Source organism: Falco cherrug, chromosome 1 (genome assembly GCF_023634085.1).
Source record: "Falco cherrug isolate bFalChe1 chromosome 1, bFalChe1.pri, whole genome shotgun sequence".
NCBI classification, from domain to species: domain Eukaryota; kingdom Metazoa; phylum Chordata; class Aves; order Falconiformes; family Falconidae; genus Falco; species Falco cherrug.
The window spans coordinates 95,454,379-95,479,547 of NC_073697.1; the positions used below are offsets into that span (position 1 = coordinate 95,454,379).

General features: G+C 44.1%; 1 protein-coding gene across 4 annotated transcripts; it reads right to left on the reverse strand.

Moving 5' to 3' along the window:
• MAPKAPK5 (MAPK activated protein kinase 5) lies at positions 1–23,868 on the reverse strand. Of its 4 annotated transcripts, XM_055709045.1 has the most exons (15): positions 23,343–23,866; positions 20,539–20,721; positions 18,625–18,698; positions 17,253–17,328; positions 15,964–16,061; positions 14,358–14,466; positions 11,569–11,658; positions 10,861–10,956; positions 9,544–9,624; positions 5,564–5,751; positions 3,180–3,300; positions 2,355–2,485; positions 1,601–1,722; positions 1,136–1,240; positions 1–371 (listed from the first exon to the last, which is right to left on the reverse strand). In XM_055709045.1, exons 4-15 carry the CDS (start codon positions 17,319–17,321, stop codon positions 277–279), a joined length of 1,305 nt encoding a protein of 434 aa, XP_055565020.1. In that variant the 5' UTR covers positions 17,322–17,328; positions 18,625–18,698; positions 20,539–20,721; positions 23,343–23,866; the 3' UTR covers positions 1–276. The 4 variants fall into 4 exon arrangements, with proteins under 4 accessions (XP_055565020.1, XP_005436783.2, XP_055565030.1 ...); XM_005436726.3 differs by lacking the exon at positions 20,539–20,721 and having other exon boundaries at positions 23,343–23,868; XM_055709055.1 differs by lacking the exon at positions 17,253–17,328.
• Between the last annotated feature and the right edge of the window lie 1,301 nt (positions 23,869–25,169).

Consider the following 25,169-nt stretch of genomic DNA (forward strand, 5'->3'; position numbering starts at 1 on the left):
TTATTAAGAAAAAGAATGGTCTTTAACAATATAATTTGCCCCGTCTGGGGGACTCATGATTAACAGTACATAAGTGATCATATATACCTCAAGGAACTGAGTTTTAAAAAAATATTACAGTACCAATGATTTTTTTGTATCTACAACTGTACAGCATTTTCAAGCAGTATGGAAATTTAATGAAATAATTATGATTTATTAATTTACATAAAAATACTTTTTACAGTTAAAGAATAAATCTTAAATGGTAAAAAAAATAAGATTAAGAAGCTCCAGCTATTGAGAGTCATGGGAGTTTGTCTGCTCTTCGATAACTTGTTTTACTATTTCTGCCAGTTTTAGTCGATCCACTTTATCTGTGAATCCTCTGCCTGCAAGGAAAAGAACAGGTAGTCATCTGGTGCTGGGCACAAGGAGGAAAGCAACTGTGGCTGGAGTTACACACTGAACACCAAACAATGATTCACACTGAAACTTAGGACAACATGTGCAAGGGAATCAAAACGAGCTACAACTTCTAGTTCCACTGAAAAAACTGAGGACTCAAAAACCTAAATTAAAACCAATCAAACCAAACAAAGAGAGAAGAGGCATGACCAAGCCCTGTGAACCTGGCCAATGCCCCTGGTCCCCTTATATTTATCAGCATCGGCTCCTGGGGGCTGACACCTCTGCCACCCTGTTTTGTCAAGGAGCCATCTGAACGCTCCCCAGGCAGCTGGCCTCGTTCAATTCTGTTATCCAAAGCAAGTGGAAGAGATTCTGTGATTGCATAGATGAGGGCAGCAGCCTTCAGCAGAGGGAGGGTAATGAAGAGCTGGAAGGAAACCAGACCAAAACAGCTGAAGTGATTTCTAAAGCGATGATCCACTTGTGCCATTATGTTCCTACCTGACTCAGCGCCTTCGAAAACTCTAACCTGAACCCCAGAGAGAAATTTTAAGGCAGAACTGTCAACCTAATTTCTAGTACACTCATGCTGGCAGAAGGGTTGAAACAGTAGCAAAACCTAAATCAGTTTGGTACAAATTCAAGAATTTTTTTTTTTTTTTACTTCCATACAAGAAGAAGGTCACTGCTTCCCCTCTTTCACCCGGCATTAGCGCTTCTCTGTGGAAGAGAAGGAGTTCCTCACCATTCCAGCTGAAGCTCTGAAGGGTGTCTCGCAGCAACTTACACTCTCGATTATACTTCCATGCCTCCTGCATCACTTCATTCAGCTTCTCATCTTCATTCTCTCCTATTTAGGAGAACAAAGATAAACAGGAGGTTTGTCATTCTGCCTCGCAGCAACATTCAGAGCTTCAGTAAACAGTATGTGCTGCAGTCATTCCTCCTCGCCTCGCACAAACTAGGGAATCTGTTTGAAAGCGCACTCCTGTTTGAAAGTTATTTTAATAGCTCTGCATGTCACTGTTGACTCTAATATTATGCATGCACCAAAATTACAGTCCACAGACAACACTTTCCTCTTGAGACTGGCTAGGACAACAGGAGTTTCATTTATCCTTCCTCACCACTGACACAGACTGATCTTGAGGCACAGTAAAAAGTCAGTGTCTTGCATGTTTAGGAATGTAACTTTCTTAAAAGTGGCAACCTTTACCAGCCTGTGGTAGAATGCACTGAGCAATCACATCTCTGAGCTTTTCCAGAGCCACGTTGGAATCATTGCTTCCATTCTCAGGGTCGTGGATATAAACACCATCCTTTGGCTTAGTGCTGCAAAAGAACAAGGAGGAAACAATTAGAATTTGAATGCAACTCAAGTTCGTTACTTGTTGCATAACTGCACCAGTATAACACACTCTTTCACTCTCTGGAAGGCTGGGACTGGGAGGTGGATTAGCATTAATTATAACAACGTCCTATATTATGAGAACACTTTAAATATGAAGAAAAATAAATATTCCTTTAAATTAATTCAAATAAGGATAATCCTAAAATGCATTATCCTATTGTTCAGACAGGTAACTCAAACAAAGAGAGATTACCTGACTCTTTCAGTAAAGAAATGTCAGGATCAGAAAAAGAGTATCTTGGAATTGTTTCTCCCAGTCTGCCTTACCTTCCTCAACATGTGACCCATCTTCTCAGAAGGGGTCTGTTCCAGTACCTGTACAATACAATAACACTGTCCCACCTCCTTCCTGCCCTCACTGGCGTATCTTGGAAGAACCATATTGTGCATAACGACGCCCAACAACACACTTCAGCACGAAGAGCATGTCAAGCAAATCAGAAATTCAGGAGCACGGTTATACTTGAAGGAACCTGTAACATGCTTGAAGTCATTCTCCAGGCATCACAGCTGCCTGTACATTGATCTTTCAAAAGGAGCTTTAGAGAATTACCCCAGTAATTTCCTTTTGCGCAGGATTGGGTTGTTGACGGAGTGCAGGGGTTTGAGACTGACTTTGAGGTCTTGGATTCTCATGTTTGCAAGCTGTTCTGCATGAGCCTGTTGTATGCCTGCAACCATTGCCTGGAATGAAAAAACAAGAGTTGCACTTGATTTAATTAGCTTCTTTGTGAATTGAAGAACAACATATGGACAATGTTAGCCATGGACAAAAAAAAAAAAAAAAAAAAAGAAAAAAGATAAAAAGATATGCGCCAAAATCCTATTTATTTCAGAAATGCATAACAAAAATCAGGTTTGAATTATGCATGACGTGATTGGAACTATAGTAATTGACTGTGGGACAATATATCCTGACCCCACAGGGGCTAAACAGGACAAAGCATCATCTCTACTTCTCATGTTCACAAGCTTAAGAGTGCTGACTGAACTCCTCTTTGAGCAGAGTTTAAAGCAAGCAAGAAGGGCTATTCATTTACTGCAAATAATGAGGTCAGAGCTGTGGTCAGATATAAAACATGGGAAAAAAAGAGAAAAGACCTACAGGGGAGAGTCCTCAGGCATGTTTACCACCACACTCTGTTTTCTACTTGTTAGCACACGGCTGCTCTTTACCACCAATCTTGGAGCACCTCCTCCTAACCCAAATTTCAAATGGAACCGTCTCCATTTTCTTACAAAGATCTCAGGCTCTCATTAAGGCAGAAGGGGAGCTCTTTATCTGCATAACACCACGTGAAGGAAAACACTCAAACCATCCAAGAGCTATCCAGCTCTCCTATGCAACATTCTTGATAAAATAAGGTGTTGTTTAGACCTTGTCCATCATCAGCTGGGCAGAGGGTAGGATGTTATCAAGTGCCTCGGTGGAGTTGAGCCAGGGATGGTCCAGCACACCTTCAATGGTCAGCCGTTCCTCAGGTTTGACCTTCAGCAGCCTGGGAGAGGAATCAATCAGTCTGTAAAGAGGTCTTTGTTGATTTACAATGTCCTGCTCTGTCTGGGATCAGAGCACTTAGCAATCTCTAAGCATTAGAGGGGCCAAAAAAGAAACTCCTCCTAACAACTCAAAACTAAGCTGATCCAAAAGCGCTTTCTGCCAGCTTCACTGCCTCTCGCTGTGGTGATTTTAACGTTATCACAGTTCATCCAGTTATACTCAGCAACTTGGTGTAAGAGAAAGGCACTGAGTAATACCTGTGTACTGCTGAACTCTGTATTCACATCCTCCCAGATGGGAAATGATCTTCCAGATTAACTGGAAATGATCCAGACCGACACTCTCTGGAAATGCATGTCTAGAGCTCGTCCACGTGACAGGCTATACTCAAACCAAGGACTCTGGGCACAGTGAAGAAAGGCAGTTTCAAACCTGGAAACCTGTTTGCTGAATTAAGTGCTTTCACCATGCAACTCCTTAGCTTTTCTCCCCCTGCAAAAGCCTCAAGTAACGGACACTTCAGCATGCTATCCCACCACAAAATAAGAAGGAACTTTATTCTGAGATCTCTGAAAACCCCATGGCATTACATTTCACTAGAATGAAAACCTAGAAAGAGATAAACTCATGTTCTCAGGATAATCACAACTGTTTAATAAGAAAGTAAAATTTCACGCAGAGTGCTGACAAGTTATCCCAAGAGTCTGAATTAGAAACAGAATGACTTGATGAGTTTGTCATACTTTCTTAGACAATACTCTAAATCAGCTTCCCGGCTGCAAAGCAGAATTGCTTAATGTACCAAGAAAGTGGAAATAACTTTTACAAAATGTCAGCAGGACCACAGGCTAGCTCCTAAGTTTCACTTGCAAGGCCATGCTGCCAAACAGGTCGCAAGTTCAGTTTTGATACAAGACCCAAGACACATGCATTCCTTTTCTGTAGCTTTCCAAAGTCCTAACCTATTATCAAGCACTCCAGCTCATAAAGCTTGAGGTCAGAAATCAGCTCGACATGCTTGAAAGGAAGCAGCTGCTTGAATGCAAAATATGACCTCCAGAAGCAAGACTCCTTACAAATAGCAGTTTACATAAATAAAATGTAAACTTATCCAGAATTATATAGTGTCTAAATGTATTCCTGCACCATAAACACAGATCCAGACTCTCTGGCTGGAAAAGACAAGCAGGAAAGGGAGTCCTGATAACGTTAGTAAGAGAATTAAGTGAACTGAATCCAAGTAACATTCTGTGAGCTGAGTTTCATGGTCATTTTAAAAGACAATGAAATCTATCGACTGTGGAGCTTCTGAGTGACAATAAAGAGTTGACCTTGGTATAAACAGAAGTTTCATTGCAACATCATCTACAAGTTGTGTGGTGAAAGGTTGTGGGCTCTCCTGCGCTGCTATGAACAGGTCCCGGCACCCTTTCCAAACAATGTTAAAGTCCTTGGAGATTTTACAGTAAATTAGTGGAGACAGTTTAAAATTATTAAAGGGATCTATTTTTTCTATTTTATGTTGCTTTTATCCTTCCAGTCCCTCTGGCGATACAAGCAAAGGCAGCAAGTCCCTCTCACATTTTAAAAAACAAGTGAGGTCAAGACCTAATCAGTGCCACATTGTGCTTCCAAACAGGTCCATGGGATCACTGTCTTTGAAACATTTGCAACTGAGAGATGTGCACTGCATGAAAAACAGCTTCCATTAGCATTTAGAATAAAACATCAGTGCAAAACCCCATAGACCTTGTGACGGATCTTCACCTCCCTTTCCCTGCCTCTCTCTTGACTCCTTTTACACTGCGTATTATGTGCACAAAGGGTTTAAGGGACAGATCTACAAGACCGTATTACGCCACCTAAATGCCCTCCAATTATAACAGGGGTTTAAACAAAATCATAGGAGATACGTCCCTGGAGAGCACTTGCAGATGTGACAGCCACTGGTCTATACTGTTCTGAAGCAAGGTAACGCACCCATTCCCCTTAAAGACTAAATGCACAATGCTCTCTAGCAACTTCAGAGAGGTATCAAGATTAGAACACAACAGTTGGGGAGGAAAAAGAGAGGGAAAGAGAAATATTTACCAGACTTCATTTGTGCTGAATATGGTAGAAAATTTTTCAGCTGTACGTGCTGCAGACAATTCCCCCCATCTTTGGAAAAATAAGCCCTTTGTGATAACGCACTTTCAAGTGATTTTCCAATTTCTTAATATAAGCAAAGAGCAATACAACATTTTCCTCAACTGACTCACTTTCGCACAATGTCTTTCGCCATTTCTGAGATCTGGCTCCACTCTTCCTCTGGAAATTCAAAACTTCCTGTCATGATCTTTTTCCGCATGTCCTTTGGAATTGTCCGACTGTGGTGTTTGGAGTAAAACGGAGGGTATCCACACAGCATCACGTAAATAATGACACCCAGGGACCACAAGTCACAGCTCTGAAAGCAAGGAAATGATCACTTTGGGGCGCAATTTGCAGCAAGCAGTGGTGTAGCTATGTTAAAAGCTCTATGTGAGTCCCTAAAACAGAAACACAGCTCAGCCTCCTCCTGAAGGTCCATCTGAAGACCTTCACGGATAAACACGGCAAATACATAAGCACAAGGTAACTCCATGTTGCCAAGCTAAACTACTTTCAGTACCCAAAAGTAACTTGTTTACAGAAAGCACTCCTGGAACTCTGTGCTATGCAATGGTACGTTGTATGGAAGCAGCTGGCGCATCAGAGGTGTGAGCAAGCTGCGCATTTATTACATCTCTCAGGATACTTGAATCCTATCTCTCAGTATCAGAACATAAAACAATACAGTCATTGTTTAGAAGGGGGGGGGCGGGGAAGAGAAACACCATCAAATAAATGAGCTAGCAGAGATACTTAATCAGAGATGTCTGTAATGGAAAAAAAAAACAACAACCAAACAAAAAACCCAAAAATAAACCCACACTTCCTGAAAGCCATGGAGATGAAGAAGCTTCAGCAAGCCAGGAGCAGTATTTCACGGCTGCTTAGGCTGTGCTCCCTCCTGCCCTCCCATCCCAGCCTGGAGCTCCCTCCCCTGCCCTTGCACTACTGTTACTGCTGATATGATACAGAACAAATTCATCCAGGAGGTAGATCAGCCAAAATCCAGCTCAGTTAAGAAGCCAAAAGCCAGATCTATTCCCCATCTGCCTCACTGCGTGTTCACGCAACACAGACACTACTCGAGAAGAAGGAATAGGACCATAAAAGCCCAGACTTCAATTCAAGCTTCTGTTGGACCGAATCCTTAATATTGCAGCTCTGTCGTTACTTGGTTATGGCATGGTGCAGGCTAGGGCTGGTAGGACCTGCTCAGACCCTGGCCACCCATTCCCAGTATTTCTTTTGTGCCAACGCTAGGATTTGTACAGCTAATTATTTATTTTTACTAGCTCAGCTTCCAGCCCTATCAGTCTTCCAGGGGGCTCCCAAGGGTTTATGCCAGCCCAAGGATGGACAGGACCACAAAGCCAAGTGTAAGCAGAAGCCTGAACTCCAGTCAGGTTCAGGTGACTCTGGAAAGACAAGGGCAGATTTGGGAAACTGGAGAGGTTCTGCAATTGTTTTACACAGGCAGAAGCCTGCACAGCTGCCACCTGAAGCAACGCCAGCACCACCACCCCCTGCCCCAGACTGTATGTTCCACCATCTACTAGGCCAGCACCGGCGTTGGTGAAGCTGCACAGATGAACTCAGCAAACACAAAATCCCTGACTCCAATAACTGGGTTTTTGACTGGATCCACACCAACCCAGGAAGGGGCCCTCAAAGGTGAGACTGTTTCCTTCTGGAGGGCATACACTCAGACCAGCTCATACTGATCATTATATCAAAAAGCTTTTGGCTTTTACAAAAAACATGGATGCTGATAACAGAAGAAACATCAATGAGTTGCCCCACATACATATGCTTTGGAGCAAGCTGTTCAAGCCAAACTCAGACAGCTCTAGAAGTCTGAATTTCTATTTAGGTACCAAAATTCTCAACATTTTTTAATTGACCGGAGACAATTTCTAATGAAATCAACGGGACTTTAGGCACGTAAGTGGGAAAAAGGTGTCTAAATTCCTTGTGGGTATGGTTCTCAGATTCCATTTCTCAAGAGGCAACCTTCTCCAGCTATGACATACACAGTCATACTTGATCCAATACACACACATTTTAATAAGAATACTCAGGAATCAAAGATGTGGTTTTTTCCTCCAGTTTACATCTGTGGGAGAGCACTGCTGATCGTGAAGGTGGATCACAGGCATTTCCCCTCAGGTTCTGAATCACTGTGGAAGGACAGTGTACCTGGGAGTACATCACAGTCTATTTCAGGGAACTAGGCATATGCCAGATGCTGCTTTTGCAGTGAGTCACACTTGGCAAGGTAAGGATGAGGCCACTTCTTTCAGTGGCCTTTCCAGGGAGTGCCACCGTGGCTGAAAGCAGTTCAGAGTGACCGATCAAGTCTTTAACATGAAAAGAAAACCACTGTATCATATTATAAACCCCAGAAGATCAAGGCAGCTGAACGTTCTCAGGACCATTTGGTATCTGTTTTCAAGGTTCATCTGTTCTGTACAAGAATATGACCCATATTTTGCTTCAGGTGCAATGGCCAGGGCTCTCTGGTTCATTAAAAGAACAAAACAGCTTTCAAACTGTTACAAACATGAACAGTGAGCAACCACTTCTAGGTGTCTCTGGACCTGCATCTCCTCCCTTGGAGAGGGCTGTTATTGGAGAGCAAATATGCTTCAATCCACAGAAGTGGAATTCTTGACCCTGCCTTGTGAGCCTTTCAAAACGTATAATAAACAACTTTCCCTGTGACTGGTGTTCACATGAGAGGGCAGAAGAAACTCTGTATTGAAAAGACTATTGGCACCTGTCTGAAAACTCTTTATATAAGAAGTGTCTGGCTTCAGTCATCCATCTATTTCTCCAGGATGGGGAAGAGATAACCATAACCCTGAAGAAGGCAGGTTCATGATTAGGAAACCCGTGTGGACTAATTGAGTGAGAGTTATCTTTTCCCATCTTTGCTTTAGCTCTCTATAGGTTACTAACATAGCATTATGTATCAAACCACCTCTCCTGCATGTGGTGGGTTAAACAACCATCCTTGAAGCTGGAATCAGTGAGATATTTAGCATTGCAATCAGAAACCAGCTGACTTTAATCAACATTGACATTGTGAAAGAACACTCGGTGGTTCAAACACTGCTAAGATGGCAGGAGACAGTGACGGTAACATGGAGGAAAATATCTTGGAATGACCAAAAAGGAGTACAACCTTTCCAGACACTTTCTGTCATAACTTTGCCAAGACTCTAGCAGTAGTTGCTATTGCCCACGGCTGCTGCTACATACAACACAATACACTGTTGGCCATTTTGCAGAAGATCCCAGATACAGACAAGGTACCACCACAGCTGCCTGAAGAAGACAGCCTAAATAGTGCTTTGCTCATCCAGGAACTCTGGCTGACAGCAGGAAAAGAAGTTCCCTTTGAACCAGCCTCTTGTGGAGGTGAAAGAACTTCCCACGTGGTCACACTCCAGCACAATCATCCCACTCTCTCCACAATCTTGTTAATATTTAGTGCTCCTATGATAGTGTTTGTATACTTTTCCTTTAATCAGAGGATCATCAATTAGGCTTGGACCAAGTGTGCATTTCATTATCCACTCTATCAGCGAGAATGCAGAGCCAGCACCGCCATTCAGCGCGTCACGCCCAAACTGAGAAAGACAGCTACCTGCACAGATCATTATCTTCTAGTTTGCCAGTTCAACCAAATAAAACCTGGTCTGAAACTAATACATATAAGGGGAGAAATACCACGATATACCTGGCCACTCCCTTTAGAAAAGCCAAAGGAACCACACTTTCAAGAAATAAAGCCCTAAAGATACCACTGCCTTCGAGCTGAGCATACATGTGTACACAAAATAGCAAGCAACGTGACTCTTCCCTGCTGTTTCCTACAGATCCTGCTTTTTACTCGTGTGAGATATTTGGCTAGTTAAAAGTATTCCTGTCACAGAGATCAGAACACCTTTACTGCTCCTGGGCATAAGTGTATAATTTCAGGGCAATAAAATTTATTGCCTTAAGTGATAAACCATGTCTATAGACTACTTCTGCGGTACACCGACGGGGTGGGGAAGACACCGTGCTTTAAAGATACTGACTTGTGGACTGTTTCATAGCTTACCTTGTTATAAGTGTAAGGTGTTGGAGAGGTGGGGATAATACCAGATTTTTCTTTCTGATGCCGTCTTTGTGCCTCCAATACCTGTTGCCATGAGAGGAAAAAAATAAAAATAAAAACACAAAATACATCTCATCTACAAAGGCACCACAAACAGCAATGCCTATGCCAAAGATGTCTGACGTTTTTCTATTCAGTGGACTTTTTCCAGCTACTGAAGACTGCCACATTCAAACTGTTCTTCCTAAGAAAGACTGGAAGCTTTCTACAAGGGGAAAATTTCAGCTAAAATATTTTGCTGCTTTGGATGAAAATTCCGGTTTTGCCTGAATTAAAGCAATTGCTCACACCTCTTCAAAACCTCTAAGACTTCCATGCTTTGGAACTAGAACCTTAAGTGTGCTTGGGGGGTAACCCTTGCCCCAGAGATGTCCCTTTTTGCCTCTCCCATGAACAAATCACATCAAATTTGTCCTTTGCTGATCAAACCTGTGTTTCTGGGTTTCTACAAAAATCTCATTTTAAATATGCTCAAGAAAAGCCTCCTATGGGTTTGGTAGTTCACTTGGTTTATAAACTTTTTGTAATGTACAAGGGTCTTCAAAAGCAGGCTCCAGTTGAGGAGGCATTTTCAGGGCACTCGGCTGTAGCCTCATGGTCTGCTCTCTGCAATTGCTCTTCCTAGTCATTAAAGGCTGCCGACCCCCGTGCTGCAATTAACTATCTGCAATTCTCTTGCAATTTTCTTCAGGACTCCAACACAACACACAAAAGACAGCGGGGAAAGCAGCACTTCAAAAACCAGCCTGTCTAATTATAGATTCTGCCTTCATGCATACCGACAAGGGGGCCAAGCAAGGTGAACAGGTAACCCTGTGCCACTGCCCTCTTTCTGAGCAACTGCCTTTACAGAAGCTTTTTGTTTCAGCGTAGTCCTTGAATAGTAACCTTGAATGAGCCTGAGCTGGAAGAAGGATTGCGAAGCACGGGGTTTTTCCAAACCAACTGCTTTAATGCTGTTAAAGGCCAAATGTCAAAATCCTGGAGTAGTCTCTCTGGTGGGAGCTGGGCCTGGGAGAGTCAGGAGGCATCAGCAATCAGTGAGGGCTAAGAACACAGTCGGGGAAATTTGCCTCATGATCTCCTGCTGTGATCAATAGATCACTATGACACTCCACCTTGAAAGGCAGCTACTATACTATCCTGCACCCAGAAGCCCTTAATAGGACAGCAAAGGCTTGTAAAAATGATGTGGTTATGGAGGCACAGGCAATTAAGATCATGATTCCCCCCTAACCTAGAACTGTAATCATTTGTTACCTGAGGTGCTACGTAATACGGAGTGAACTGTGGTGTCATCAAGTCACCTTGGTCTACTTTGGCAAATCCAAAGTCACACAATTTAACAGGTGCATCCTAAAACAAGGAAAAGAGGTTTCATTACAAAATCTGATTGTATCAGCTTTTCTAATACACATTTCTCACCTTATACTCACCTTTGCCACATGCACTCTTTTGTTTTTATACCGTTACCATTCCACAAAGAAGCTAAAAGGTCATAAACTGATCTTTGATACAATCATTTTTGTTCTCCTGGGTGCTCTGGATTAAAAGCAGCCCCCCCTCTGAGGTTTGGGAAGCATAAAGCACATTGTAGGGGGCCCACTGCATATGCAGGGTGGTTATGAGTAAGAGAAGAAATATGCAGGTGCTTGGACACGTTAAAGAACCTATAATGCATGTTAGAACATCCTGATGACACCTAGGGAGGAAATGCGGCAGAGCGATCATCCCCTCAGCAAAGCAGGATTGTATGTTGAGGTGGAGAACCTGACCCGTATTTAACAACAGCAGTACAGACAGCCTGTACTCCAAGCAGATCAGAGTATGGAAAAGCATGAAGCCAAGAAAAGTCATTTATTTGTCACCAAAACATCGCATCCATGTCATTTTACAACTATCCTGAACACAACTATTGAGCCATTTCACAGAATTCAGCAGTAAACAAATACCAAGTCTTCACCTTACCAGAGAGTTATCCTTGAAGAGGAGGTTCTCAGGCTTGAGGTCTCTATGTGCAATGTTTAGTGAGTGGCAATGCTGCAAAGCCAAAGCTATCTGAAAAAGGGCACAATAAATCAACTACAATTACAGAACTCCTCCTTTAGCCTGGATGGTTATTTTAGCTTTAAAAAGGACATTGCAAACGTAGCTTAGACCCCAAACATTTTCACTTCACTTGGGTACAATTCCAAGTTAAGACAAGCCTGGCCATAATGCACAATACTGCAGTCAAGCAACGACTGGGAAACGAAATCCACCAAGCTATTCAGTTTGCATTTCACTTAAAGTAAACAGAAAATAAAAGCTAAGTTGTACTGGGCTTCCCAACCATCTTAGTTTGATTAACACGGGGCATTATTAGCCCCCCAGAAGCGGAACAGATCACAACAGCGCCCTTTGATATGCTGGGCTAGGTCTACAAGGTCACTACACTTGCTTGCATACTCTCTGGCAATTACATTCTGTTTAACAGTCAACAGCAAGTTCTTGCTTCAACATTTCAGTGCATATTTTATTGCATTTGTTACTGACTTCAGAGTCAACATTCAGGCAGTTTTATTCTTCGACTCTTGATGGTACTGCCTGCAATTTATTCATTTAACGGGATTTAACACAAAAATGCATGACTTAACTCTTTCAGAGGCAGCTTCTTATGCTGCCGTGGATTAGAAACCTGTAACCCAGTCATGAAAGCTCTACAGACCATACATTTGAAAGTGCAATTCACTTAAAGGAAACCAGAGCATAAATACTTAAACAGCATCACTGAAACAAAAGTAAGGCAAAGCCACATGACCCTTTATTGGAAAGTATTCCTACGGGCTGCTGTAGGATCCTACCCAAACACAGTACCCCGGGTAAAGCATTGAGATGAGTCTTAGAAGACTGCAACTTACTGTGACAAGAGAACTTTAGGGTTAACTGAGCTCAGAAAAAAATACAAACACGTTCCCAGAGAAAATAAGGCAGCTTTGTGACAAGTTTTTAACTACTACTGAGTATAAGGAACTAAGACCCGTCGTTCAAGACAACAATGAAGAACCACTAGATGAAAGAAAAAGATTTCAACATTGCTTTCAAACTCCATTTGTATAAACATTAAAGAGAAGAGTTACTTGGGACATGGATAACCCAAGCATACACACAGTTGGAATTCAAGTCAAAGTCTTGTCTTTTGGTACAGTTGTAAAAGATTTCCCCAACATGTTAATCCTGAAGACCGCCTTGCATTGTCAAAATCGAACAGCCCAAAGGACATGAAAATGAACTGTCAAGAATAATTCTGTACGTCTACCTAATTTCTTTTGTCAGATGAAACCAAAAAGATAACAGCACAATTAGCATTTTATTAGAAACAAGTCAAAGCACGAGACAGAAAAGTAAGATGAAATGATGTGGCCCTCTTTTTGGCCTCAGTACCAAATATTATTTCCCCAGCTTAAGGGGAAGCAAGTGACTGGGATACAGATATATTCATAAACAGCCATGCCAATTTACAACAAATGCTGTAATATCGTGTCTCATGTTTTCTTTCCTTTGTTCACTGCAGTTATCACTGGTGTGGGAGCAGGACATTTACTGATTAGTATCTCCAGTATAGCCTCTCACCTACAGTTTGTATCTCTCTTGTTTCAAAGCCAATATAACCTCTGCAAGAAGCAAACGATGGCAACCTCAGCGCTCAGCTTCATGCTGTGGTGCCAATTCCCATGCAGAAGAGCTCAGCCATTTTGCCAGCAAGGTCCTTCTGCCTTGTGGTTCCTCACAGCAACCTGCTGGTTCTCTGCTGTGGCTCCCTGGAAAGGCTATCACAACATACAGCCATACCATCTTTCCTGCAATGCTCCCGTTAATCCAAGCTTTCTGACTGGGCATCACAAGTCATCAAACAGCTTGGAAGTGAAAGGGAACAAGTTCACCCCAGAACTGAGAGGAACTGATGCTGGGAATCCCTGCACTGAATCTATCTCATGGAGCTCCTTCTGCTTCATCACCCTGCCTACTCTAGCAGGATATAAGCTAATCACACCAGATGCACTGCTAAGCAACAAAGAGCCTGATGGACACCAAAACCTCTAGTAATAAATACCGTGGAGGCTATAAACCACAACATTCAAGAGTGAGTTGCGTAGAGAAATGGAGAGGGAAAAATAACATCAGAACAAAGAGCACAGAAAACATGCACTATAGTGCCACATTCCTCCTGTTATCTTCCACGATAGACAGGACTTCCATAAAACCAAATACAAAACCCAGCTTGAAAACCACTGGCCCAGGATACTCGTACATTATCGTCTGCCACCCCATCCAAGAGGTGAGAGAAACACCAAGTCTGTGTCACGGCCAAGAGCGATTCTCAAACTGGAGCTCAGGAGCCACTCGGGGTCTGGTGAAAGCCTGTGGACTGTTGGAGGTAACACTTTCAGAACAACAGCGAGCGATACAGCAGGAAGATTGTGCAAGAAAAGAGCTCTCTTTGATGAAGTGTTTTGTAGACCAGGTTAGGAAAACCACTGCTAAGGACAGCAGAGACAGCAAGGTCCCAACCCAGAAGAACTAACCCACACCTTCAAATTCTTTGCTTCTATTAAAACTTTGGCATTGTCAGGTTATAACAAAGCAGGCAATGATCATTGGATCAGAACTGAGGATTATTTTAGCTTCCTTTTTTCCCACCCCCCCACCCCAAGAAATTGTTAAATACTTTAGCCATTATCATTCACGGATTTGCTTATACATGGGTGTTAACTTGCCTGCTTTGTTACTTGGCTTGCTTGCTTCTCAGTAAAGTGCCGGTGCTGGCTGATTCTGTGAAATAGCTCTCCCCCTTCCATCATCTCCATTACAATTAGGAGCCGAGCCCTGTTCAAAAGCATTTCATTTTGTTATATTAAAAATAATCAGAAAATAACAGAATTGCTAAGCTAATAATGCATACTTCACATCTACTGACGCAGGCCAAAAGAGAGACATATGGGACATGCTTCTCCTACAGTTGTTAAAGAGTTATTTTGGTTCCATAATTTTGCCTTTAAGCATATAAGCTGCTGGATTTTCTGGCTCCCAGCACAATCTGACTCGCTGATTGTCAGCCAGGAATTCACAGTTCGCTCTTCATGTTGGGCTCCCACATCCAGCTGGAACAAACGCCGTGGAGATGCCTACATGGATGTATTCAGACAAGATACATGCCAGTTCCACCCATGCTTTCCACCAGCGAGCCAGTTCGGACCTGGAAGCCATTTAGACACATCAGTGCCTAACTCTGCCCTCAAGGAATAATACAGCAGGCAGAGTCTTGCATTAAACAGGCTAAACAGCTTCCAGGCTGGAGGTGGCTTAGAGCGCTGCGTAAACCCGTCTGCACCCATCCTTGCAAATGTGCCGATCTGCCTAGGGGCTAAAGATGTTAACGGCAACTTGGAAGCAGAAGGCTGAGTAACTATCTCGAATGCTTTTGAGTCGGGATACTCTACTGTACCTCATTATTTTAATTTACAGTTTTATTGCCATAATTCTGAAGGACAACAAATAGGAAGTGTGGAGATCAGGACTGCTAGATACTCCAGAAACTAACTTCTAGTTGTTCTCACCACACAGCAAAGTCAGATACAACAGACTAAGACAGGAGGTCTCAGGTCTTTAATTCTCCCAGCTCTGATTTTTTTTTTCCTCAACTAATATCCAACTAGAAGACATTTTTATCCCAAACAACAGTAATATATGAAAAAAGAGCCTGCTTCATTTTTTGCTGTGTTCATTGGAAGCAGGACAACGTATCAACAGTTTACAGGGCAGAACCTAATATTTTTAGAAACAATTCTTTCTTCTTCTTTTTTTTTAAAATGAAGACTGGCACTCTGAGTTTCCCAGTGGCTCACAGGCATCACCATCATGGAAAAGAATCTCTTTAGGATTCTAGGTAGCAACAAAAGTCGCAGCTCCAATCCTGCTTTAACAGTGCGTTGAAAGCAGAAGGAGGCTCAAAGGTTACAATTCAATTCCAGCTACTACAGCAGTATCAAAGCAGGACAGGAACTAGAAGCTAATATACGCTCTCAGACAATGCAGGTATCACAGACTGAATCAATGAAAAACCTAAGAAACGAAGATGTATTCAAAACCAGCAGTGAAGGATACAAATTCATTTAAATATGCAAAGGTCTGGGCATTGACACTGAAAAAGCAACCATTGCTTAGCCTGAAGTATAAATAACATACCTGGAACACTCTATAAATATTCATTTTGGTCACATTGTGATTTTTTAAAAAAAAAAAAAAAAACAACCAAACTTCACTATACCTTGGCCTAAACATGGAAAGCAAGCTGTGGGAATGAATCACCCTATGTAATCTTACCTTGGGCTGGATTCATGTGGGAACTGCACACTGTTAGCATAAACTTCAATAATTTGAACAATATTTGGATGTGTTGCACACATCATGTGCAGACGTACCTTGAAGAGAAGGGAAGAAACGTTACTGTACACAGTGACACGCACTTGACCAGTTCTGCTCCTCCCTCTGCCCCCAAGACCACGGCACATGCGAGCCCATGTGCTGCCAGCTGTGCTCAGCACCAGTCACACCCAATTTCTAATTATTCAAAAAATAAGAAATGCCTACAAGTGTTTATATGAGTGACCAACCACTACACTGCTTAGACCAAGTGAGACAAAAAGATCATACGTTGCCAACCTATTTGTTACAGTCTATGGAATTAACCCAGCAGAGTTCCAGAAAAAGCCCAACCTTAGCTTTCTCGGGGGTTTTAAAATAAATTTAAACCTAGAACTACCTTTAAAGTAGCAAGAGAGATGTGATTGAAACTGAAAATCCATTAATAAAACCTGAAATTCCATAATCCAGTTTCTTTTATGGCCCAGTGGTCTAACACACACATGGAACATCATCTCCTGTTCTGACTTTCTGTAACAGGCACCTAAGGTATTTTCCCCATACCTGGACTTCTAAATCAAGCTGAGGCTTGATGCTCTTTGTAAACAGCTTATTTTCCCCTGAGAATTTTAAATGAGAATTTGCTCAGTAACAACAAATGGAAGTTGCCTAAACCTTGAGGACAATTAACACTTCTTTCACGACAGCTTGAATGACTGCCCATCATTTTCAAAGGACTGGCAGTCTGGTACCTTGGCATGCTCTTGCCAGCCACAGTAAGTCACAAACAGTACGAATGAGCTTATTTAGTTACACGGATAAACCCATACCATTTAGAGTGCGACTTGAAGCATTCTTGCCAATTCTTAGGGTAGTGACATCCAAGAGCAAGATGTATGGAAACAAAATTCATTCTAAACTAGTCATGTTACCTGACACGGGATGTAGGGAGAACACCAGCTTTAAAATGCAGTTTTATACATTGCACTTGTACATATAACATATACTAACACCTAAAGCAAACTCAAGAGTTAGAAAGCCCCTGTTTCACCCACCACCTCACCCTATAGGAACTGAGCACAGCAAGGCCAGAGGATCAAACACAAGGAATCTTGCACAGCAAGATCTGCAGAACACACAAGGTTGGGTTGGGTTGTTTTGTTTTGTTTTTTAAAACCATTGCAACAATTCACCAAAAGGGCAAACTTTGCAGCATGTCAGAAGGCAGACAGTATAAACAGAAACTATACCTCATTTCTAGCTTTTGGACGATCAAGAAGAATTTTCAGTGCAAAGCGTTCTTGAGAGGACTTTTTCATGCAGACTCTGGTATTACAGCAATAAAATTATTCAGTCAGCAAGAATGTTAAAGAGACACTTCAAGCAATTGATCTGTAGTTATGAGTTTGCTCTCCGCATGGGAAATAACAGGAATGCCCGCAATCTGGAATATACAGGGCACCTGTCACCACGTCCCAGCTTGAAAGCCTCAGTGTTCAGCCTTCCACAACAATCAAACACGTTATGCAGAAACACCTCACACAAAGTTATGTATTCAACAATGCAGAAAAAGTACATCAGAGCAATGGGTAACTGCAGACAAGCAGAATGCACTCTATACGTTCAGCCTGAAGAGACACATTTGATGAAAAAAACCAAACCACACAGCAGCAGCCTGAACATCTCCAATGAAGGGTGTAGTCTGCAACAAATAAAGTGTTTCTGAATGGAAATCCTTGTTTTGGCAAGGCCACCAACTGTGCCACAAACGTTTTTCTCTCTCTTTCCCCCATTTAACATAAACAATTGAACTGCGTCAGAGGGAAGGACCCACATATTAACAGGCAGCTAAAAGAATAAAGCACAAAGGGATATTTTAACAAAGATCAGAGGCAACACAGCAACACAAAATGGATGAGGAGAAACCAGCTGCCTGGACAGGAAGATAAATGGTGGCAGAAGACAATCACCCTGTCAAGCGCCCAGAAACAGAAAGGCGCAGACATTTGTTTTCCAGCGCTTGTGCACAAATCCCTGCTCCCGAAAGGGAGAGTGCTTGTTGAAAAGGGAACATATGTTTTGCTTTACAGAAAGCATCCAGTTCTTTGCAAGGGTTAGAAATTCATGACAGGCAAGTCTGGTTTGAGATGCAGAGCTCACGGCACTATCTGCTTTGGCCTCACATGATGATCTGAAAAAAATAGCTGGTAAAAATAGCTAACGGGCACGCAGTGCTGATGCCCCAAGTGATGATACCATAGATGGGAGCAGCGACCTTTGCACTGCGCTGACACTTGTATCAAAAGGACAAAGGTGTCTGAGCAGAATTTTCTGCTGCCACCGTTTCAAAACCAACTCCTGTTCTCACTTTACTTCAGGAATACAGCAGCGAGACAGGGGAAGGCAGAGGGGTGAGGAGAGTTTGTACTTCAAACACACCCTGTATAAGACAATAGCTCATTTGCATATCAGCTACGACCCACATAGAGGCCTATGTTTGTTTATAAAGAGAGTATATATCACACGGCTTTGCTGTTAGCACACTTAAAATACATACTCACTTCTCCACAGCTAACGAAAGGGGCTGAGATTACACACAAATCCGCAGGTGTATTGTCTTACCTAACAGGACCACTGATCCCAGCTCCCAGCTTCTGAGTCCAGTTAATGTTGTACTCCTCTAAAATGGAGGTTTCCTATTCAAGAAAGCAGGGGGAGGGGAAAGAGTTAAAAAAAAAAAAATGTATTACTACATCCATTCCAAAAAACAACAGCTCAGCAGTCCTGATTTGCAAGATATGTGAGCAGAGAAAGAGCCTGCTTTGGAGTTTTGCTTCACCTAGGAAAATAAACATAAACACAAATGCTCACATAATGATATATCTCCATTTAAAATTCATTTGTGCTGCTGAGACTGCTCACCCTGGCATTTGGAAACATGGTTATTGAGAACAGTAAATGGGATCTTGTGCCTTTAATACAGAAAGCGTATCAGGGGCACTCTCCCCCCGCCCTGACTCCTCAATCCAGCTTCCTACCTATAAATGATCAATCACAACCAAACACAAAGGCCCAATTTCAGCATTGTTATGTGGGTTTTGGCCACACAGTACAGTGGAAAATTATTTCGCTGCTTTCTCAGGGTTTTCAAACCTTTAGAATCATTATACTGTAAATTAAACCCTGCATGACTAGTTTTAGCTTGCCTGGTAATGAACCAGGCGCATGTTTATAATTCTTTTGTCCAAATCCATATAAACAGGGTTTGGGTTTGTTATGACACAGCTCGGGTGCTATCATGCTTAAACATGTCACAAGGCGGGATGTAAATGCAGCTTCGGCGCGCAGCGTTTTGATTAACACCGCTGCCATGTGCTGTGACACAGATGGTGATCTAACAACAGAGACGGCTGAACGGTGGGAATGTCTGCAAACTCAAGTCACCAAGTCATACACACCATCAGACCCTGCCTTTGTTCTTTTATGAACATTGCTGCCTATGTTCAGGATCATTTTTCCAAAAGCCAGGCTTTCTGATAAATTGCAAGAAAAGGAGCTGGTAACAAAAGCCAGCATAAGCAAGCAGGTAAAAATACTTCCCAAATACAAGAAAAACGAATGGAAGAGTCCACTGCTTGCAAAGCAACTTTATTCTGATCAGATTTTCCCCTTCTGTTAACTTCGGTTCAAAGCATGCAGCATTTCAGGAATCGCTCATGCTGCAAACTACAAGAAAAGAGAGAACACTTGTGCCTGATTTCAGCTAAGGTGTGGAAAATGGCAGTTCGTAACCTGGGATCGCTGGTCTCCGCTAACAGTCGTGGATTAATACTATTGCCAGTAATACTGGATACTCCAGTATTAATACTGGAGCCAGACCTCAAGCCACACAAACTGAAAACAAAGCAAAAGAGGAAAGGTGGTATCTGAGGCAAGATTTGAAGGGATTAGAAAGTGCAAAAGGCAGCTATGAAAGGAAAAATTGCCTTTTAACACAGCCTGGAATGGGTATTACATAAATCATAAATGACTAGAATGAACGGTGTAAAGGAAAAAGTTAAAGTTTACTGGAGGCTTTATGAAGGGGTCTAAAAGCAAGGGGAAGAAAAGCATAGTGGATTGCACATGGTTTGTTTTCAAGTAGAAGCACAAATAAACTTTCTTAGCAATTCAACTAAAAAATTTCACTCGTGAGATGCATATTAGGGAAAAGCTGATTTCATTTTCCTGATATTCAGATACAGAGAATTGAAGGCATCACAGGCGCAGCGAAAACACAATTTCAGAAGAGCATTAATGAGCAGGGAAAGGGTTTCTCTGGACTGGGGAGTATCTCCTCGGTATATGCTTTCAAGACCCTACCTAGCATTTCAGTTTTGAAGAAAGTCAAGCCACTGAACTGGAGAAGCAAATGCCCAACTACGCTGCAGCAACATCACAATGAAGTGGTAAAATTTCTTCATTCTTTTTTTATAGAGCTTTAAAGCCTGCTGCTCCTGTTCCAAAACCAAAGGGCCTGCCTGCCCCAAAACTTACCCAACCCTTTCAAACTGCACAGGTTGGTCTAAAAAGAGATCCTGTCTCCACATACAAGCCCAGTCTTGACTGAACAGTTTCTGCTGCCTCACGCCACTTCAGAGATGGCACAGAGACGACTCGCTTCATTCCAGCTGAATATGTGGAACAGAAAAGCCAACTGGGAATTGGAAAGTCTGTGGTCTACGAAACAAATGGAGCGAGAGTAAGATCTGATAGTTCCCAACTCCTGAAGTGCAGCAACTCACAGATAAGTCCATTTTTAATAAAATTAATTTCCTCTTTCCTATTCTGTACATATGCCATTATTGTAAATAAAAAAACTCAACATTTTTCGCTTCTGCCTTTTTATTTGGATTCTAATCTTCATGCCAAAGCAGCTTTACAACTTAGAAGTCAAAATGAACCACATAGTGACCAAGAAACACTATTCACCTTTTCCTAACGATATGAAATAAAGTATTTGAGAACTTTGACATCCACTGATGTACAGAATTGCTTAAATCTCCTGGTTCAGAAACAGGAGCTCCAAACCTAGCACCAAGACTATATAGCTGCAAATCGGCATGAGTTTGTAACACTCAAACACCATGAAAAATGTACAAATATAAAAAAAGCCTTTTACAAAGATCGAAAGCTGTTTCAACTGGTAAGCTTAAATGCCCTGCCTCCTTATTTAGATTAATGTACAGTGGATGCAGACAGCCAAGGGTACAGTATCCCATACTTAGCTCCACATCTGGAGAATAAATCCCCTTCCAGTAGCACTGCTGCACAGCACTGAACTTGTAGACTGGCTGACGGGTCAGCTGGAACTAATCTGCTGCGGCTGGGAACAGAAGGCAGAAGAGTGCTGGAGAGAGCGCTTTCAAAAAAAATCTGCAGTGGTGCAATTTCTTACAGTAATCCTTTTTGTTCCAACTGTTAAAGGAACTTTAAACTTCTGATCACTCCTTACATTAATTTCCAGTGAGCAAAAGGAATAAACTAATTTGAAATGTATTCAATTACAAAAAAAGTTTCACACCAACTTTGAGAGTTGAGTTCTCTTCAATGGCACAATACCCTTTCAGCAAGCTCTGGGTACCTAAAACAACGGTTTGAGCATCCTCCCATGCAGAGTCAGCAGTCTGGGATGCTAACAGCCTGGAAAAGCAGGACTCTCTGATTTCTCTTAGCCTGATCTCCAGCAAGCTGCTTTCAGACAGGGTTAGGCATGCAACAGGACTGCTGGGAGGAAAGCTCAGGTCCTTCTCAGTTTCCACTCAATACCAATGGGAAAAGGTTTGAAATAAGGTACTTTAAGAATAATGCGTACTCACTATAGTCAATTAAAAGCATACAGACTGCTGCTTGCACAAACTCCACAAATTCAACAAGTGAAATGCCAACACCTCCACCTCCACCACGCAGCCTTTTGGCTAGTTTACCTTGAACAGCAATCGCTATCTTGAATCACAGATCTTAAACTTGCAGACGCGGGTGAAAACCAATCAAACTTGGAACAATAACCAAGTACATGAGAAGCAGAGAAAGCAGCATAATATATAAAAGCACTACATGATGTTTTAGATTCAGACAATACCTACAACCCAGAAGATTTGCCCCGAGTCTGTTCTCAGTCAGAACTCCTCCAAACTAAGAGGAACAGGAGGCAGATACAGGACTGTCCCTACACAACTGCTCCGGCTTTTTTGTTTTGTTTTTAACTGCCGAGAGCTCCGATGCAGATCTTCAGCCTTCACATGAAATACCACAGAAATAATTGAAAAACCTTCTAGACAGCCACTTCACCTGCACTATGCCAAGACTGATAATGAAGCAGGAACAGACAGTATACAATTTCGATACTCGATCTTATAGTTTAATTACAACCTGGGTTGTTTGAACACAGTGCTTCAGCTTTCTTCTACTTTGGGCTTTTTTAGTTCAAAAGGTAAGAGGCATATATTTTAAATCAATCCAGTTTTCAACAACACAAGACTGCGTTGCTACTTCTCTTGTGTTGATTTTTGCCCCCAATGAGCTTTGTAAAGACAAATCCCACCATGGTAGAACACAGGGCTAACGAAAGTGGCAAATGTCAAGATACAGGGTCTTTTTACCTAGATCCCTAAGGAAGTCATTCATCTTATTTTAGTAAGTTTTATGAAGGGATCCAGAATCCATGACAGTGAATGCTTTGTGCTGGGTAAAGAACCTACAGTACGTCTTTAAAACACTGTTTTATTGTCACTTTATCTCCAAAGGGTTTTCGCAGCTTCTTCAGGAAATCCGCTCAGCTGGGTCACCAGGGGACTCATGGGGAAGCACTAAGCTCACACACTGATTCCCGCTGTAAAAAAAGAAATCCTGAATCTGTTCAGCTGCTCTACCGCCACTCAAAACACAAACATCCCACACGCCAGATTTGTTTTCATCACAGCATCCCAAAGGGAACTTGGAGATGGTTCAGCTGCCGGGGACTGCTGTGAGGCAGAGACCCCAGCTCCCTGCCGCCCCGCTTCTGCTCCCCACATGCCAGCATCGACCCCCGCCAAGGCCAGATCCCCTGGGAGCCGTTTGCCGGCAGTTCCGGCTCCCGTGTCCGGTGCCTGGCACTCCACACCGGAGCGCTGCAGGTGGCGACCCCCAGGGCAGCCGGGCCCGGTGGTGGGGCAGCGAAGGGCAACGCCGCAGCCCTAAGAGAAGGGGGCACCGGGACCCGCCGGGCCCTGCCCGGGCTGCCCACACACTCCTCGCAGGGCAGGGGACGAGCAGGGCCGGTGGCGGGGAGCCCCCCAAGGCCGCTGCCCCCTGCCTACCTTGATCATCTTGTCCATCTCGTGATTCTCCGACATCCTCCCGGGGGGCTACGGGCGGCCGGGGAGGGTGGGGGTCGGCAGCCACCGGCCCGGCCCCAGCGAGGGACAGCGGGGGCCGAGGCAGGAGGGAGGGAAGAAGGGAGGCGGCGAGCGGGGGCCGGCGGCGACAGCGGGGCCGGCCCGGGGGCGCTGGGCCGCGCTAGGGAACGGGCAGCCCCGGCGGAGCCTTTGTGCCGCCGCCACACCGCCTCATCCCCGGCCGGGCGGGCCAGGGGGGTACGGGGGTGGGGGGCCGGGACCCCGCGCGGAGGCGGGCGAGCGCGGCGGGGAGGGCGCGGGCGGGCCCAGAGCCGCCGCTCAGCCCGGGAGACGCCGCCGCCGAGGCGCCGCCGCCGCCCGCGCCGCCCGGGAGCCAGGCATTGCCGGCACCCTGAGCCGGGCACACCCGCCGGGCGGCGCGCCCCGCCGCGGCGCTCCCGCCCCCGCCACGCCCCCCGCGGGAGGTCAGTCCGCGCCCCCCGCCTGCCCCCCGCTCCCACCGGGGAATTCTAGGAGCCTCTGCCACCGCGCTGGCGCGGTTTACAGGCGGCCGCCGCCACCCCTAAAAGCGCGACGTCATCTTCAAGGCCCCCCAGGGGCCTTCGAGCCGCCGGGCACCTTTTAGTGACGTAGACGACGGGGGCAGTCACTCCCCGAGGGGTGGGGCGAAGCGGGGCTCTCCAGCCACGCCCCCAGCGGGACGGCGGGCGAAGCCTCGCGAGATTTGGGGGTGAGGAGACGTGGGGCGCTGGCGTCTGTGGCCGCCGGAGGGTAGAGCAGGCGGAGGGGGTCGAGCATGGAGGGCCCTCCTTCAGCCTCGTACCCTCCACTCGCGAAGGGGAGCGTCTCCCCCGCACTGCACGAGCGACCGTAGTGACTACAGGCTTGGGGCGCCCCCCGCCGCAGCCCCACAGGCCCCTGAGGCGCAGGTCACCCTCATCCCCAGCCCCGAGGCCTTGTTGCTGTGGTACGGTACAGCTTTTCTGCCACCTAAGCTCCTGAGTGACTGAACTCTGGGTTTATGCGAGAATATGGGCGAAGTTTAGGTCAGGCTGACCCACCCTCTCAAGTTGTTCAGTGACTCACTGACCCTCCTCAGTACCCACCATCTCAAGTCCTCAAAACTGATGAAAGGACTCCTAATCAAGGGAATCAGCCTTGGGGAAACACAGAGTAAGAACACAATTATGTAAACAGTGCAGAGAGAAGCCTCAAAGTGAGAAAAGTTCTGGCTGCAAGAGACAAGCCGCTAAGGAGTTACAACCCACAGAAAATTCGTTGAAGGCAGGCCAAAGATAATTGTGGTAATGGCAAATCGTGACACACACACACACACACCCAGGTTTGCCCAAAGAGGGCAAACCCCTGCAGGGGAGCAGGTAGGGTTAGTAAAAACCTTCAGTAGTGCTGTCTGAGAGTGCACACTAAAAGCAAAAAACTTGTAACCCGTCCTATACATGAACAAAAACGAGAATGTAATGTACCATGAATGTGCAAGTACCCTATATATTATGTACCCTCAAGTAGCTTGGGGTGTGTGTGTGATGAGGGAAGATCCCCCACGCACCCAGCACTGCAATAAAGCTTGGCTGGCTTTCTAAACCACCATTTGGTTTGGAGTCTTCCTGGTTACAATTTTCAGTAACGCTTCTGCCTGCTTTGCTGGGGACAGTTATCAGATGTTCTTTTAATGTTAAGGCAATACACAGAAAGCAGGCAGCAGAGAAACTCGGCGAACAACTTAAAAATTGCTTGAGGCAGGGGGTAACAGATGTGTGGGAGAAAATA